The following is a 16,847-nucleotide window of genomic DNA, read 5'->3' as shown; positions in this document are numbered from 1 at the left end:
TGAGAATGCATACAAACCATGGAGCCACAGAGCAGGAATAGCAACTGCTTTGCTCCTCCCTCAGTCCTTCTGCTGCCACGCTACCCAGAGCTAAGCCATGTCTTGCACAAAACAAACCAAGAAAAAAGGCTATGGTTATAGCTCATGGATTGTTTAGCACAAGACATGGCTTATCACTGGGTAGCACAGCAGCAGAACTGGGCAAGGAGCAAAGCAGTTGTGGTTTTTTGCTCTGTGTACTTGCACACTATAGTTTGACTAAGCGTTACAAGCAAAGTAGGCCATTGGGAACATACGCTCTGTTTCTGATCATGATGAGGGAGGGCCTAGGTGGCAAATTTCCAAATCTTACAGGTAGTTCCCTTTCTGAACTCTCAGCCCAGCACTCCAAGCTGCCCACAGATAAGGGCAGCATCAAAGCAAGCCGGTTAGTCTACAGCAAATCAAGTGGATATCAACATATACGAGCTCATTGCTACAACAGCTACCAATTAATAGTGGGGTTATATTGACTACCAAGATGGCTTCTGGAACAGTTCGCCTCTGGTTCAACACACCTGTTAACCTTTAGCTGCAGTTAATATTACTGGGTTCGCTGTGGTTAGGCCCTGCAGGGAAAATGTATGTTGCAGGAAGGAGGGAGAGAGTGAGTGGAGGAAAGGAATGAACCGTCCTGTGCACCACTCCCAGTTACTTAATTATATAGTTAATTAAATGGCAGAGTTATGTTTGTATCCCAGCAAAAATTATCGAAATTGGATAATGTGGTTGGGTAATCGTAACAGCTTTTGAAACAATGCTTGGTGATTTTCCTCTTGATCAGACTGGTTGACTTGTTCGGCATTGGAAACTGTATTGTAAACTTTGGCCAATTTGATTTAAAAGTGCTCTCGCAGCCCTGAAATTCATATCTTTTAAGACTGAAAGTGGAGCTTTTAAATAAAGAAAATTGTCACCAGTAAGAAACTAGGGTGTTCAAAACAAAACCTCTGAAAACTGTTGTGCTTCTGCCCTGTATAGATAGTATATAACTGCACATTTAACAGAGCTAAAAAGGTTGGAAATAATAGTCTGCCATATACAGTGGTTTAAAACATTAAGGCCTAATCTACTTTCTTTGTTTCCTCCTGTGACCTAGAATTAGTGATGTTGCTGGAATGGTGGTCTGGTACAGAATGCACTTTGTTCTCAGACCAGGCTACAGTTGATAAGTTTGGAAAAGAGCATGTCATCATCATCCTGAACCACAACTTTGAAATAGACTTTCTGTGTGGCTGGACCATGACAGAGCGATTTGGCGTCTTGGGGGTGAGTGCATCAAACTTGTAGCCTTGCATATCTTTTAATTTGAGGGGTATGGTCAGGTTTATTTTTCACCTTGGGAAAGGGAGGCAGCTGGCGTGGGTGTTTAAATGGTCACACCGGATAAATTTCCTTCCCACTAACAGCAAAATTAGATTCAGGTAGGTAGCCATGTTGGTCTGACGCAGTTGAAATGTATAAAAAATTTGTCCAGTAGCACCTTAGAGACCAACTAAGTTTGTTCTTGGTATACGCTTTCGTGTGCATGCACACTTCTTCAGATACACTGAAACAGAAGTCACCAGACCCTTATATATAGTGGGAGGGTAGGGTGGGGTTTTTCTCAGGAGGGTAGTAGGAGATGGGTGATTGACTCAATGGGTATGGTAAACCTGTTGATGACTGTTAATGACTGCAGGAAAAAGCAAGTGCTACAGGAAAAGCAAGGGATAGTGTGCAGATGATTAGCATATGTAATGAGACAGGAATCCAATCTAAAAGTAGAATTGAGCATTTCAGACTCAGACAGGTGAGACAAAGATTCACATTCCCAATTCAGCCCAATTGATCTTGGACCAATCTCTCTCCTCCTCCACTTTTACACACACACACAAACATACAAACACACAGAACCCTCCCTACCACATAGGGTTGTTGTGAGGATAAAATGGGGAGAAAGCCATGTTTTTTAGAGCTCCTTGGAGGTAGGATATACATGCAATAATAATGATGATGAGACTAGTAATTTCCAGGAAACAAAAAAACAACATCACCTTACTAGGCCGCTTCAGAACAGTTTTGGAAATGGCACTATTTGTAAATGATGTGTTGTAAACAAACAAATGGATACTATCTTGTGGTGTTCCTTTCAGAGTTCAAAAGTTCTTGCTAAGAAAGAGCTGTTGTACGTGCCCCTAATTGGCTGGACATGGTACTTCCTGGAGATTGTTTTCTGCAAAAGGAAATGGGAAGAAGACAGAGATAAAGTTGTCGAAGGTCTAAAACGATTGTCCGATTATCCAGAGTATATGTGGGTAAGTTAAGTTTTGCAAGGCCTGTCCTTGGCACTTTGAACAAGATGGTGAAAGGTGTGGTCTTCCTTCATGGTGTGTGTGGGTGTGGCCATATTAAGATTTTATATACAAATCTGTATGTGGATTCATGTCTAATAGTATATAGCCTTCAATGTCTCACCTCAGGTAGGTTCTTCAGCTGTCTTTGATTTAAACCCTTCATGTGTGCAGCTTATTCAATGAATTCCAACTTGAAATTGGCAGGTATGTTTGTATGTGGTACAAAAGTATGGGCCGGATTCAACTAACTGGCCCAGTTAGCCTTCCATTCTCCTCCCTTGAACCCCCTAAATTGGCTTGGTGGGGAGCAGCAGTCAGAAAAATCCCCAAAATAGTACATGGGGGGGGGGAGGGGGAGATCATTCCCTCAGGCAAGCAGCAATGCTTGAGCTGACAGAACAATCTCCTTAGTGCTATCTTGAATTTCTCCCATTTTTTTAGTATGAGGTACAGATTTTGCAGAAGTGACCCTGCAACATCACTGTATTTGGATATAGTATTAATATGCTGAATACTAACACGCAATGCACAAATGGTCTGATGTGCTCCAAATTTACATGTTGGGAATCTCCCCCTGAAAAAATACAGTTTTTGATATCTTTATTGGAAAACAAAGTGATGAAATGACCCTAAAGAGGATGCTTTGAGCATGTGAGGAAATCTGAGGTATGGGCATGTTCTCATTCTAAATGAGTTCTGGGTCAGGGTCTCCTATTTGAGCCTGAGGCCTTAAGACCTAGGAATAGGTGGAATTCAGACATCAGCAAAAGTGCTGAGCCCTCTGTTCAAGTCAGGATGGTGATGGGAGGCAAAACACTTCAACAGAATACGTCCAGCAAGCAAATAGTCATGGGTGGCAGTCTAGTGGTGGTTAAAGCTCTCTGGAGAGGGGGATAAAGTGTTGCAGCAGGGAGGAGTGTGGCATTGAAAATCTCCCCATGAAAGATGTGGTGGTGCTCTGGTTCTGAGGTCCATGCTCTAACCATACTGGTAAGTCTCCTCGTGTACCTGTTGCCAGCTCTGGGACTGGCATGGTACTGAAGGTGAGAGAGATTTTAGAAGCTGAGGGGAGTTCTGGAGAGGAATGATTGGTAAAAGCAATAGTGCCTGAGGATTCTTCTCCCTTCAGTGGCAGCCTCCTGAAATGATTGAGGGAGAGGGTTTATCAGTGGCCACTAGGCACCATGGCTGTGTTCTGCCCCCATAGGTGGAGGCTGTATCCCTCTGACTACCCAGTTGCTTGGAACCGCAGGTAGGCAGAGTGCTGTTGTCCTTAGGCATATGGTTGGCTACTATGAGAACAGGCTGCTGGGCTTAGATGGGCCTTTGGCTTGACCCAACAGAGCTCTTCTTTTGTTTCTGGGTCCTTGGTGTCATGCAATCTTTCCACTGATGCAAAAGTTTATGAATCCAGATACTGGTCCCCAGAAAACTCTCCATATGTTTTCTTTATTTGAGAAGTAACACTTGGATGTTTCTTCCACCCCTCCCCTCTTGTTCTGTTCCATTAGTTTCTTTTGTACTGTGAAGGAACTCGTTTTACAGAGACCAAGCATCGTATCAGTATGGAAGTGGCAGAATCCAAAGGATTGCCTAAGCTCAAATATCACCTGTTGCCCAGAACCAAAGGTTTCACAACAGCCGTCCAGTGTCTCAGGGGAACAGGTATCTATTTCCTTGGCCTTCCTTGCAGTGTTTGTGGATGTGATTCTTGAGCGCATTCATTGCTGTTGGTCCCCAGATTATTATTGTTTTCTTCAGTGGAAAATCAGTATTGACTTTAATGTTGACGTTTTAGACCGCTGGATTTTATTTCGTAATTAGTTCTTAATACGTTAATTAGTTCCCCTTTGAATTCAGAGAAATTAATATTGCTACTTAGCACTTCACATTTCTAAAGTGGTGTGCAAACATTGACTAATTAACGCTCCCAGCGTGCATGTGAGGTGTAAGTTCGTCTTATGCCACACAGACAAGGCTGTTAAATAGGACAGATGGCTGGCCAAATACAATTGTGGGTTACAAGTTTTGCTATGTCTTTCCAGACAACAGCATCAAAACTGTTCTGCAGAATCTAGGGAGGTTAAAAAAGGTAAAGGTACCCCTGCCTGTACGGGCCAGTCTTGACAGACTCTAGGGTTGTGCGCCCATCTCACTCAAGAGGCCGGGGGCCAGCGCTGTCCGGAGACACTTCCAGGTCACGTGGCCAGCGTGACATTGCTGCTCCGGCGAGCCAGAGCCGCACACGGAAACGCCGTTTACCTTCCCGCTATTAAGCTGTCCCTATTTATCTACTTGCACCTGGGAGTGCTTTCGAACTGCTAGGTTGGCAGGCGCTGGGACCGAACAACGGGAGCGTACCCCGCCGCGGGGATTCGAACCGCCGACCTTTCGATCGGCAAGCCCTAGGCGCTGAGGCTTTTACCCACAGCACCACCCGTGTCCCTCTGGGGAGGTTAGGAAGACATAAAAAGTCACAATGTCCCCTTCCCTACTTACTGGTGGAAGGTTTATCACATTTATGCCATTCCTCATCCACATTCCTCTCCCTTCCCAATCTACCCAGGTGTTCTAAAAGTGTGACAGTGTTTTTTAAAGACTATTGATAAAAGATTATGGCACTTCCCTCTGCAAATTGAAATTATCCCCCACCTCCACTCAGCACAACCCAGAGAAGTATAAATGTGATTTAAAACCTGAGGAAATAAAAGAGTGTCTAGCTTCCACTTAAGTGCTTAAATACTATTGATTCAGGAGCACTTATTTACATGTACTTTCCTCTGGATTGTGTTTAATCCATAAGAGCCACTCGAATCTAGGGAAGACAACAGAGTTTAATCTGGATGAAGAACTGCCTTGAGCAAAACACTGGCTTGGATTAATTTCCCTTTTCTGCTAGATGGGAAATATTTTAACACACATTTCAGCATGCTTGTGAGATTCTGAGAGGTGAAGATACCTAATATTAATGTTAATTTTTTCTTTCTATATGTGAAGTAATTTCCCTTGTGTTTCTGTGAGTCACATATAGATACCCGTCTTCATGTATGTATAATCTCAGGGTTCTTCACTTCTGTTGGCTGCAACATGACTAAGATTCACACCCATTAGTTTAACACTAGAGCTGAGTTCAGATTTAATCACCAAACCACAACTTAGTGTTACATAAAGGAGGCTTTGACTCATGAGCTCCCTCGTCTCTTTTTCTTCCCTGTATGCTCAAGCAATCTGGTTCTCTCCATTATTTCAGTTTTTGCAGCAAACCATAGTTTGCTGTTGTGTTTTATACAATCAGGGTAACTTGCTTCAGATGTCATGTTAAACCACTGTTTAGCATTAAATGCACGAACCTGCTCCCTGTCCCCTCCTCTGGCTTAACTACAAGGAAGAGATCAAAAGCGTTCACTAACCATTGCGCTGAAGAATTATTTATTAATTATTATTTATTTATTTATTTATTTATTTATTTATTTATTTATTATTAAAATTAATTAATTATTAATTATTGAATTATGGTGCTGGAGGAGACTCTTGAGAGTCCCATGGACTGCAAGAAGATCAAATGCATCCATTCTTAAGGAAATCAGCCCTGAGTGCTCACTGGAAGGACAGATCGTGAAGCTGAGGCTCCAATACTTTGGCCACCTCATGAGAATAGAAAACTCCCTGGAAAAGACCCTGATGTTGGGAAAGATGGAGGGCACAAGGAGAAGGGGACGACAGAGGATGAGATGGTTGGACAGTGTTCTCGAAGCTACAAACATGAGTCTGACCAAACTGGGGGAGGCAGTGGAAGACAGGAGTGCCTGGCGTGCTCTGGTCCATGGGGTCACAAAGAGTCGGACACGACTAAACAACAACAACCATTGCGTTTAGCTTTATCATGTCCCCCCCCACACACACACCACAGAAAGCGAGTATCAGAAACCGCAGTTTGATCGTAGCTTGTTTGATAAACCATGAATTGAGCTAACTACCATTTGTCGCAATTCAGATGAAACAAACACTGCTTCTGAACTTCTCTTCACTCATGTGCCAAAGGAGGAGAGGGGCATGGGGAGTGCATGAACCAGAGACATGTTCAGTAGCAGTAAAACAGCGGGACACTTTGGGAATTTTGAGAAAGCAGTAAGATGCTTATTCAAGTCCTACTCAATGCAATGAACGTGGCTGGTCCTAACCCATTTAAATGCTGTTGGAATTGCAGCACAGTTTTGTGTTGACGTTGTCCGGCCAGTGAAGCATTGTACTTGGGAGAATGATGTGCTTCCAGTCTCAGGAGCCTCACCTCATTATTTGGAACTCTGTTTGTATGCCTTGTTATAACAGTTAAATAAGTTGGATTCTAGAGGCTAAAATAATGGTGACCTATTCTCATTTTCCACAGTTTCAGCCGTGTACGATGTAACGTTAAACTTCAGAGGAAACAAGAACCCCTCCTTATTAGGAATCCTTTATGGGAAGAAATACAAAGCTGATATGTGTGTCAGGTGAGCATGGCATGTATTTGAGAGCATGGCACGTATTTCAGAATTGTCACAGTGTCCAAATATGGTGGTAAATCTGCCTCCTTTTTCCCATGTTCTTTCACCGCATGGATTTGGGATACTTCAGCTGTTCAGGCTTAGTATGAAAGAGCCTCTTTCCCCCCATTAATATTAGAAGACGAAGGCTGTTGCATGCATCCAGCACGACTACGAATTCTGTAAAAGTAATGCTTGGCTCTGCCTGCCATTTCAGCATCTTCCATATTTGGTTTGACAAACCCATGTGGTTGTGGGAAAGTACATTATGTAAAGCTCCATAAATTCCTACTGCCCTCTCTTAAAGATTGGTGAACTGCATAGTACAGTCATTCGTGTCTTTTAGATAGCTGAGTCCAGTCTGGCTTGAAGTTCTGAGATCCCGTTGCCTATGCTTTTTCGGCTAGGCCTGCTGTTCAGCCATATGAATGGATGGCCCATCTCCTCTGTTTTTGTTTTGTTCAGTAAAAGACTTGCCAGGAATGCTTTCTGACTGGATCCGCTTCAGGCGTATCTGAAGCAAGTCATTTCTACCCTTGTGAATGGTGATGAAGGAGGCTTTGTCATCTCTTTGGTGCCCCACAGATATACATGTCATCAGGCTTGCCACAGTCTTTGCTTTTTATGGCCCTAGGAAAAGAAGAATTATCTAGTTCAGGGCTGTCAAACTGAAAGCCCTGAAGGATTATGGGGCTTTTGGGGATCTCCAAAGTGGTCCACAGCTCACCTTTCACAAAAAATTACTGAACCATCTCCAGACATTGCCCCTTGTACAGCTCATGGAATGACATGGCAGTGGCTGCCATTACTTGCCTCTCCCACCATTATTTTTTTTTTTAAAGCAAACATTTTAACTCACACCGGTGCTGTGTTCTGAAAGACATGTGCTTTTGGGCGAGGGGTTATGGGAGAGCACATGATTTTTTAGATTTGTAGAGTTAGAAGAGGGAAAGTGGGTGGCGCTGTGGTCTAAACTACTGAGCCTCTTGGGCTTGCCGATCGGGAGGTTGGTGGTTCAAATCCCCGCGTCTGGGTGAGCTCCCGTTGCTCTGTCCCAGCTCCTGCAAACCTCACAGTTCAAAAGCACGCCCAAAAAAGTGCAAGTAGATTAATAGGTACTGCTCCATTGGGAAGTTAAATGACATTTCCGTGCACCGCTCTGGTTTGGCCATAAGTGGCTTAGTCATGCTGGCCACATGACCCGGAAAAACTGTCTGCGGACAAACGTTGGCTCCCTCAGCCAGTAAAGCGAGATGAGCGCCGCAACCCCAGGGTCATTCGCAACTGGACTTAACTGTCAGGGGTCCTTTACCTTTACCTTTTTTAGAGTTGGAAGGGACTCCGGGGATCATCTAGTCCAATCCCCTGTGGTTCAAGAATCTCAATCAGACAGATGACTGTCTACTTAAAAACCTCCAAGGAAGGAGAGTCCATCACCTCTTGTGGGAGTCTGTTCCACTTGCACCCAAAGGTTCCCTGGTTAGATCCTGCTCCAGAGTAGGTGCTCAGAAAGACCCTTGGATGCTGCCAGTCATAGCCGACAACACTCAGCTCAACAGACAAGTTCTGTCTTATGTTCCCAGCTTCCTCAAGCCAACAAACTAAAACGGCATTATTTGTTATACAGCTATAACAGGGACAGCCAAGTTCCAAAGAGTCACAGTCTGTGTGGTTCCTCAACAGAATCTCTATTGTCGTTTTAACCTTTGTCACTACTTAGAGTAGAAGGACAATGGGAATTTCTTCACAAACTTCTTCAAGTTCCTATGGTTATCTGACCCAAGCTTTGGTCACCATTGGCCTGTAGCCTTCATTTGGGTGAAAGAAAGAGAATCATGCCACTATTTTTAAAAAATATATATAGCACTTCTCAATAAACTCACCCATCCATTTTTGTACAAAGCAAGAAGTGTTCCACTGTGCAACCTTTGCATTCTGGCTGTGGGCACCCCCTAGTGGCAAATTCATGGTACGAATGTGACAATACAGGGTTTTCACTTTAACTTGTGTTCATCTAGAGCAGAACACTCAGTATAAGTAGCATAGAAGTTGTAATTGTGATGCTCATTCTTTATTAAATGCTCTTTATTGAACCTTCTTTCAAAAAAAAAACAAACAAACTAGGAGGTTTCCACTAGAAGATATCCCTTTGGACGAAAAGGAAGCAGCAAAGTGGCTCCATAAACTTTACCAAGAAAAGGTAAATCACTTGTCCTGCCTTTAAGATCTTATGGAATAATATGCTAAGTGAATGAATTCTCAAAGAAGACAGCATTGCTATATCTGTAAGGGAGCAACTAGATGTAATATGGAAGATCCTTCGTGGAAGATCTCCTATGATTCTTTTAACATAAACATGTTTTCTACCATGGGGAAAGTGCTTTGACATTTGTCCACATTCGTATCTCAAGATAAGGTGTGCAAAGCTGAATGTATATACTCTCTGTTAGACCATGGTGATGCGATATGTTGCTTCCTCCACAAATGGGGCCCCAATCCTGACTTTTCTATATCATGTGAATTTTACTGAGCAATGGGGTTTCACAGTAGCAAAAAAATGGGGGGAATGGATATACTAACACTGAACAAAACATCAGGAATCTGATTTGTTCTAAAGATGATACTTCATTGTATGAGAGAGAATACTAATTCAAGAGAAAACTGTAACTTCTGCTAATAAAGGTTCCATTGGGTTGGGTGGCCTGTTTTCCTTCATTTTTCACATTCATCCCTAAGGCAGCATAGAAATAAAAATCCCGCTGAAATCAATGGGGCTGATTTCTTAAGTGTTTTAGAATCTGCCCAAGTCGGATCCTCACCCCCACCAGATAAAGGGGTTGAGGGTTCTGTGCTAATCTGATCTGCAAGCTATGCTTCACCAGCAGCGCTGTGCATTCTTATTTGCTTCTTTACGCTGCCCTTGTCAGTGGAAATGGAAATAGTTGGAGACTAATTACCACGTATTGTATATAGCAGTTAAATCAGTGGGGAAAATAAAAGGTAACCTGATACAGTTACAGCTCACTTGATGCAGCTCCCCTTAGGGCAGGGGTCTGCAACCCGCGGCTCCGGAGCCACATGTGGCTCTTTTACACCTTTGCCGCGGCTCCGGGGCGGATACTAGCGAGGGGAGGAGGCGCATTGTGCGCCCCGACACTCCCCACTGTGGCAGGCGCTGTACTGGCCGTGACGTCGCATGGGGGCAGTACGTGCGTTAGTCATGCACCGTCCCGACATCACCTTCCCGCCCGCCCGCCCCTATATTGTAAGGGGCATGTATGCTGGTCACTGTTTTGAAGGGGAGTGAAGAACACACACACAAAAAAAGGTAACTTGTTAATTTAATGTTTATTTCTATGAGGAGGAGTAATTCTGAGGGGTCAAACAAAGAAATAATAAAAAAGTGACAAAAAAGTTATTTTTATAATGACGAGTTTTGCGGCTCCCAGTTTTTTTTCCTTCGAAAACGGGTCCAAGTGGCTCTTTTTGTCTTAAAGGTTGCAGACCCCTGCCTTAGGGGAATAATAAGCTTGAAACTGAAGATGGTTTTACACGGTAACAGCAACTTTTATGTAAGGGCTTGGTGCTGTAAGCACATGAGCCTGGGGCTTGTATGGGCTCATGCAGTTCTAAAACCAAGGTTTTGGGTTACATGCAAATGCAGCCTAAGTTTACTACCTTCTAACTTTCTGCAATTGATTGTGTGAATGTGGCCCTGAATTCTCGGGGCTGCCTGAGAATAACTTGGGTTCATCCATTGCCACATACGTCTAAGGACAAGTTGTGTTTTGTTTAAGCAGTAGCCATAACACTTGATGGGACTAACAGTAGTTTCAGGTTAACACTTCGTGACTAGGTTACATGAATAATGTAAAGTGCGACATTGACACACCTTTCAGCTTCCTGGGAGACTGTATTTTATTTATATTTTGTTTTCTTACCATATCCTGCCATTTAACCATCAGGGAGACCATCTCCTATCCAGACAGTGATGGCATTCAGAAGAAGGCACAATGAATATAGAAAGGATTTGGTTGGCAATAGAGTAGCAGAGCCTAGTTTCACTAAAAAGGTGTTTTTGCTTTTTAAGTAATCATGATGGAACAGAAAATACAGATTGCTCCTGCAGCAACGAGTACTGGGTCACAGAGACCTGCCTCTGTGACCATATTAAAATGTACAGGCATTGAATGATATGAATGCACCCCTGTGTGTCCCCAAATTAGAAAGGTTTTTCTTTCTCTCTTCAAGGATGCTTTACAAGAGAAGTATAATCAAGAGGGTACGTTTCCTGGAGAGCAAATCAAACCTCGCAGAAGACCATGGACTCTCCTCAACTTTCTGTTCTGGGCCACCATTGTCCTGTCTCCTCTTTTCAAATTTGGTTTTGGCATTTTTGCAAGCGGATCTCCTCTCTTGATTCTTTCATTCATGGGCTTTGTTGGAGCAGGTAATAAACGCTGAGCTGAATGTGTACATCTGTATCCTGTGATACAGCCAGGCCCCACGGTCATTTTCTCAGCTTGTTAGCTGACTTGCAGTGAGGTGGGGAAGGAAGATTGTGTTAAGACAAATAAGAACTGCATTCATCTATCTGTACTGAAACACAGCGGTTGTTAGACCTAATAATTACCACTTTGAGAAGTGTACTCAGAATCTTGTCCAGTCGTACCTTGGTTCTCGAACAGAATGTGTTCCGTCTGTTCAACTGCCGGAAACATTCAAAAACCAAGGCGCGGCTTCCGATTGGCTGCAGGAGCATCCTGCAGCCAATCAGAAGCCGTGAAAGCAGCTCCGGATGTTCGGCTTCTGAAAATAGTTAGAAAACTGGAACACTCACTTCCGATTTGTTTGGGAGCCAATGCGTTTGAGTTCCAAGGTACGACTGTATTTTGAGGCTGAGCAACAGTTACTTCCCCAAGACCATCCAGACAAACCTAATACATTAGCCCTTTCGTCACATAGACACCTATATATATAGTTTTCTCCTTGTACTAAAGCCTGTGCTGTTTTAGGCTGCAATTCTGTTGTTGTTGTTGTTGCAAAACAAAAAAGTGCATAACATAGTAATAAACAAAAACAATGCTACACACACACAATTTGAATGGATTGTTAAATATATTTTTAAAATTAGTTTAATTGTTGTACCTGCTCTTGCCTTTTACTCCTTGGAGTCCTCATCAGATGCTTGATCTCTGCACTGGTGTTCTGTGCAGATGTAGCATTTAATGATGCAAAATTCAGGGTCCTAAGGGGCTTGGCTTTCATTCCAGCCCAGGGCCTGTGGGGCCTGCAGCACTGCAGATGTTGTTGCACTCCCTTGCCCATCAGTCCCCAGCCATCATGGCCAATGGGAATGATGGAAATTATAGTCCAACAACTTCTGGTAAGCCACCGGTAGAAATGGGTACCAATTTTGGTTTCTCTCTGTCTCTCATCTTTCCAACCTTAAAATTAAGTTCTCCGCATTTTCACATCTGTTTGCAATTTCAAAAAATAAAATCTGCAAATGGAGTGCAGTTTTCTCCTAATATACATATCATACTATGCAATTTTGCCAACACATCCATTTTATTTTCCTTAATATTTAAATTTCCCATAATATGGTACATTTATGTATGTTGTTTTCACAAAGATATGTATTCATATGCACAGTTTACCTTAGCGTGTGCATTTTTGTTCACATTACTTGGCTAGAAAACGGCACTGCAAATTTAGAAAGATGTCTGACATTCAGTTTGTATATTATTTTGGTTATTGCAAATTAATTTGATTCACCTTTAAATACAAACTGAATAAAATTTCTTCCCTATCCCTGGCCGTAGTTTCCCTGTCCCTTTTTGGTTCCTATTGGCTGTTTGTAGATAACTTTAAAACGAGTGAAAACTCAGAAGTGGAGTTTATGGGATTGGGTATGGTAGTGTGGAGTGGGATTTCTAGTAGGTGGGGCTTTAGCACGCTGAGTTGGTCCTTCCTCTTTCTAACAGCTAGGAATTTTTGGGGGGTGGTATAGAATGAATCAGCACAACACACACATATATATACACATACACATACACACGCACAGCCCAATGTGCATGGGTGTACACAGACATGCATATGCGCACATTTTGCTACCTTCTCTATAGTTTACTTTTCAGTATATAACAGATCATTAATGGACAAGGAGCGGCGTAACTCAGTCATCTCTCTTTCCTTTCTGTTTTAAAGCTTCATTTGGAGTTCGCAGACTGATCGGCGTAACAGAAATAGAAAAAGGCTCCAGCTACGGCAACCAAGAATTCAAGAAAAAGGAATAACTTCACAGATACAGTTCCAAACATATAACAAGACTATGGTATCAAATTAACTTCATTGAAAGAAAGACTCTTAGAAAACTTATCTTTTTTTTTTCTTATTAACTGATAACTACTAATACTTGAGCCAAGACTGAAGAAATTGGAAGATTCAAGAGGAAGAGGAAACAGTTGACTACTTACCTGCCCAAGGATCCCTGTGTTCATAAGTTTGGGGAGAAAAAAATATCTGGGCTAATATTTTGTTTTATTTTTGGCTTTCTTGTGGGTGGGAGGGGGAACTAATGGGTGTAGCTACATGCATCTTCAGATAAACTGGTTTGTCTTTCAAGAGTACAACACTTGCTCGCAAGAGGAGCTACTGATTGTTTCTTCTTGCTAAAACTAATATTTTCTTATTCATGGCATCTTTTTTTAAAAAAACAAACAAGCAAGGCAGCATGAATTGCAGCAAAACACAATCTCCAGTTGACTAACAGCTGCTCCTCGAGGAGGAAGCAGTTTGGAAAAGCTACTTCATCCTTGCAGATGTTTTATTTGCAGATGTTTTATTTTTAGGTTAATATTTATTCATTTCTGTACACCCGTGGCGTTCCAATGGCAGCAGTACCTGACTGATAAGCACATACTTTGAACAAGGCACTAGAATTAATGCGGTTCCAGGCTTCCCTACTCGACAAACACATTACTTACCCCTCATGCACTCCCAGCTGAAACAGGGATGTGCTTAGCTCAGTTTCCTACATAGATTTGCTATTTCTTTCTTTAAAAAAACAAAACAAAAAGCTTATATGATGACCCTGAAATTGTTACCAGTATGACTATGCCTGCTCAGTCATGTCATCTTGGCAGTTCTACCCCCACTGCAAAAAAAGAGAAAGTCTGTTCTCAGAATCTCCTGTATGGCTTGTGGTGAAAAACAGCATAAAACAACAGAGGAACCTGGAAAGAAATTGTATTCAAAAAGCTACTAATTGTAGTAGATAACACAGGGCTGGTACTGTACCTCTGAAGCCTTCAGCACACTTACTTGGAAGGAAACACTACTGATTTCAGGTCAAAATTTCTTCCAGGCAAATGTGCTTAGGGCTGGAATGTCAGTTTGCCTACATTATCACGGGATATTGCCAGGTCATCCAGCAATCAATGAAGCTTTTTTAAAAGGTTCAGACTTATTGAGGATTTTCTGCTGCACATTAAGAGCTACTGGTTTGGTTTCAACAATCTCTGGCTCCAAAAAAGACATATAAGAGCTAAATAGAAAGGTTCGTGATGTGGTGGCTGCCCTCAGTCACAATGCATTGAAGTTGCTTCCTTGTGGAAAGCTATTTGTTTGCTTGACACAGCCTTCAAGCCAACCATGTTTTGACTGGCACAGCATCTCTAGGTTTACTCCATATAACGAATGTTGTAGGTGAATGACTAGTCACAAAGTCTCCCTTCAGATACTGTTTTGTGTGCAGCTGCCTTCAATAGGGCTTTGCAAATTGATTTCTGCATCACAGAAATATTTGAAAGTATATGGCAGTGGCATATATCATCTTCCAGTGCTGGGACCAAATTTTGCAATCAGATCCGCACCCAAAAAACAAACAAACAAAAACAATAGGAATTAAGCTTTATAAATGGGATTCAAAGCAGAATTGGGCCCCTACTGCTCCTTATGATGTGATAGTAACACACACATCCTCTCATAGCCAGGGGTAAATGTGTGACATCTTACTTTCCAAATGTTAGCATTTTTTAATTATTCTTATTCCTCACTTGCAGGAGCTTGTTTGAGAATACTTTTATGTGCAACTTGCCACTCTGAAGTTTGGAAATATTCTTTGTGGAAACGGCTTCTCTTGCTGATGAATGTTTGCTTAGGGATGTCTACGTGAAAGGTTTTTGGAATTGTTCTATGGAGCCATGATCAAAACAACCAATATCCAAACATGTAGAAAATGGCATGCAAGAGAAGGGTCCATGCAGCTAGAACACTGCGCTATCCGTTCCTATTTCTGCAGAGACAAGCCATTTTTCAAATAAAGTGGTTGCTTGCCTCTTCAGTGAGGGAACTACTATTGCAGAAAAAGATCTTCATTCTTCTTAAGTCACAGCCCACAGTATCCATGAATTTTGCTTTCCCCTAGCATAACATTGTACTGTCAGTTCCGGAATCGGTAAGCTACGCTTCCTGAAAGGGGATAAAATCTACCCTGACTGTAAGGGCAGACAACTTATTAACTTCATTGGAAGTTGAACCTGTGCTTCTTGGGGAGAATCCAGCCATGACTATTTTTTACTCAGTAAATATATTCTGCTTTTTGTTTTGTTTTTAAACAGACAGCTAAGCAGAGAGCTTTCCTCTCTGTTATCCAACCAGAGGACTGAACAGGCAGGATTGTGTTTTTTAAAAGCACTTGGTAAATAACACTTCCTTGTTGGAAAGGTTTTTTTCTTTCCTCCGTTTAACAGATGCTGTATTATTGCTTTCTGAAGAAGATGTTGAATATATTTTAAATGCACTAAATAACAAAAACAAAGTGGGAAAGTCCCCTGGCTGTGCATTACTTGTGAGCAAGGAGTTCTGTATTGATAGATAAGGCCAGACACTGTAACAGAATTAAGTGGGGGGGGGGGCAGGCAGGGGTCATGCAGGAAGAAATGTTGCAAGGAAGCAAAGAGTGTACAGATCTGTTAAAATAGGTGACCAGCCTCCACTTAGTGCAAATGGCTCCTGCTAAAAGGTATTGGGAGTACTGCATGTACATTATGGAGAGAAAAAGCAGATGTTTTCCTTCTGTTTTGTTTTCATATCATGACATTTTGATCATATCTTGTTTTTGAAGACATAGCAAAGTATACATAAATTTGTTTGCAGTTTTAGAAAGACATATCCGTTTTGAAAACTGAAGTGTACAACATGGCACAATCTAGTACATGGCAGCTCATCTTTTTGGCTTGAAATTTTGGTTTGTCTCTTCAACTAGTTTTTTATATAAATATGCAGAGTACGTGTGAGAGAGTATTACTGGAAACAGCAGTAAGTGTGTCTCATGAAGAATATCAAGCGGTTTGGGTTGGAACAGTGAGCATAGATTTTATACCTTACACTATTTTCTTCTGGTTTAATAGAACATAGCTTGTATATTTGACTACCAAGCCCTTTGAGAGCAATAATAAACAAAATATATCATGAACTTTTTCTTTTTCTTTTTCTTTTGGTCTTTCTTCATTATTCAATTTTAATCATTATTAGAATGTGGCAGCCGTTTCCCCTTTCCTTCCATTGTCAGCACTCCATTTGTGTTTTGATGCCTTGGATTAAAATGTAACTTTTAAATGCATAGGCTGGCATCCAAAGACCTGCTTGAGATACATTCAAGAGCTTGAGCATGCCCCGTGAGGTTTGTTTTTCATTTTCCGCAGCCGACACAATGCCATATTGCGCCTCTTCCTTTACCTTTGACACCTGAGATGTGTGCTTTCAGGACCCACCCTGGGACCTGCTGGCAAAGGGCAGGTAATAAATGCTATTATTATTATTATTATTATTATTATTATTATTATTATTATTATTATTATGAAGAATAAGAAGCCAGAGGGAGTCTTGCAACACAGAATTGAGGGAAAGGGGTTCCTGCTCATCAAGAAACACATTTAACCTT

At 42.0% G+C, this 16,847-nt stretch overlaps 1 protein-coding gene across 8 annotated transcripts in view; it reads left to right on the top strand.

The window, feature by feature from the left end:
- Positions 1-16,379, top strand: part of AGPAT3 (1-acylglycerol-3-phosphate O-acyltransferase 3) — a 75,518-nt gene extending 59,139 nt beyond the window's left edge. For all 8 annotated transcript variants that reach the window (XM_083498463.1, XM_083498467.1, XM_083498468.1 and 5 more), the window contains 7 exons: positions 1,139-1,308; positions 2,175-2,336; positions 3,887-4,040; positions 6,763-6,865; positions 9,023-9,098; positions 11,150-11,348; positions 13,109-16,379. In XM_083498463.1, coding sequence (XP_083354589.1) covers positions 1,139-1,308; positions 2,175-2,336; positions 3,887-4,040; positions 6,763-6,865; positions 9,023-9,098; positions 11,150-11,348; positions 13,109-13,197 — 953 coding nt within the window. In that variant the 3' untranslated portion in view covers positions 13,198-16,379. The remainder of the gene's footprint in view (positions 1-1,138; positions 1,309-2,174; positions 2,337-3,886; positions 4,041-6,762; positions 6,866-9,022; positions 9,099-11,149; positions 11,349-13,108) is intronic.
- Positions 16,380-16,847: the final 468 nt, after the last annotated feature.

The sequence above is a fragment of the Podarcis liolepis genome (genome assembly GCF_965112155.1).
Source record: "Podarcis liolepis genome assembly, chromosome: 4".
Classification (NCBI taxonomy): domain Eukaryota; kingdom Metazoa; phylum Chordata; class Lepidosauria; order Squamata; family Lacertidae; genus Podarcis; species Podarcis liolepis.
The sequence above is the reverse complement of the archived record's forward strand: the minus strand, read 5'-3'. Positions and strand labels throughout refer to the sequence as shown.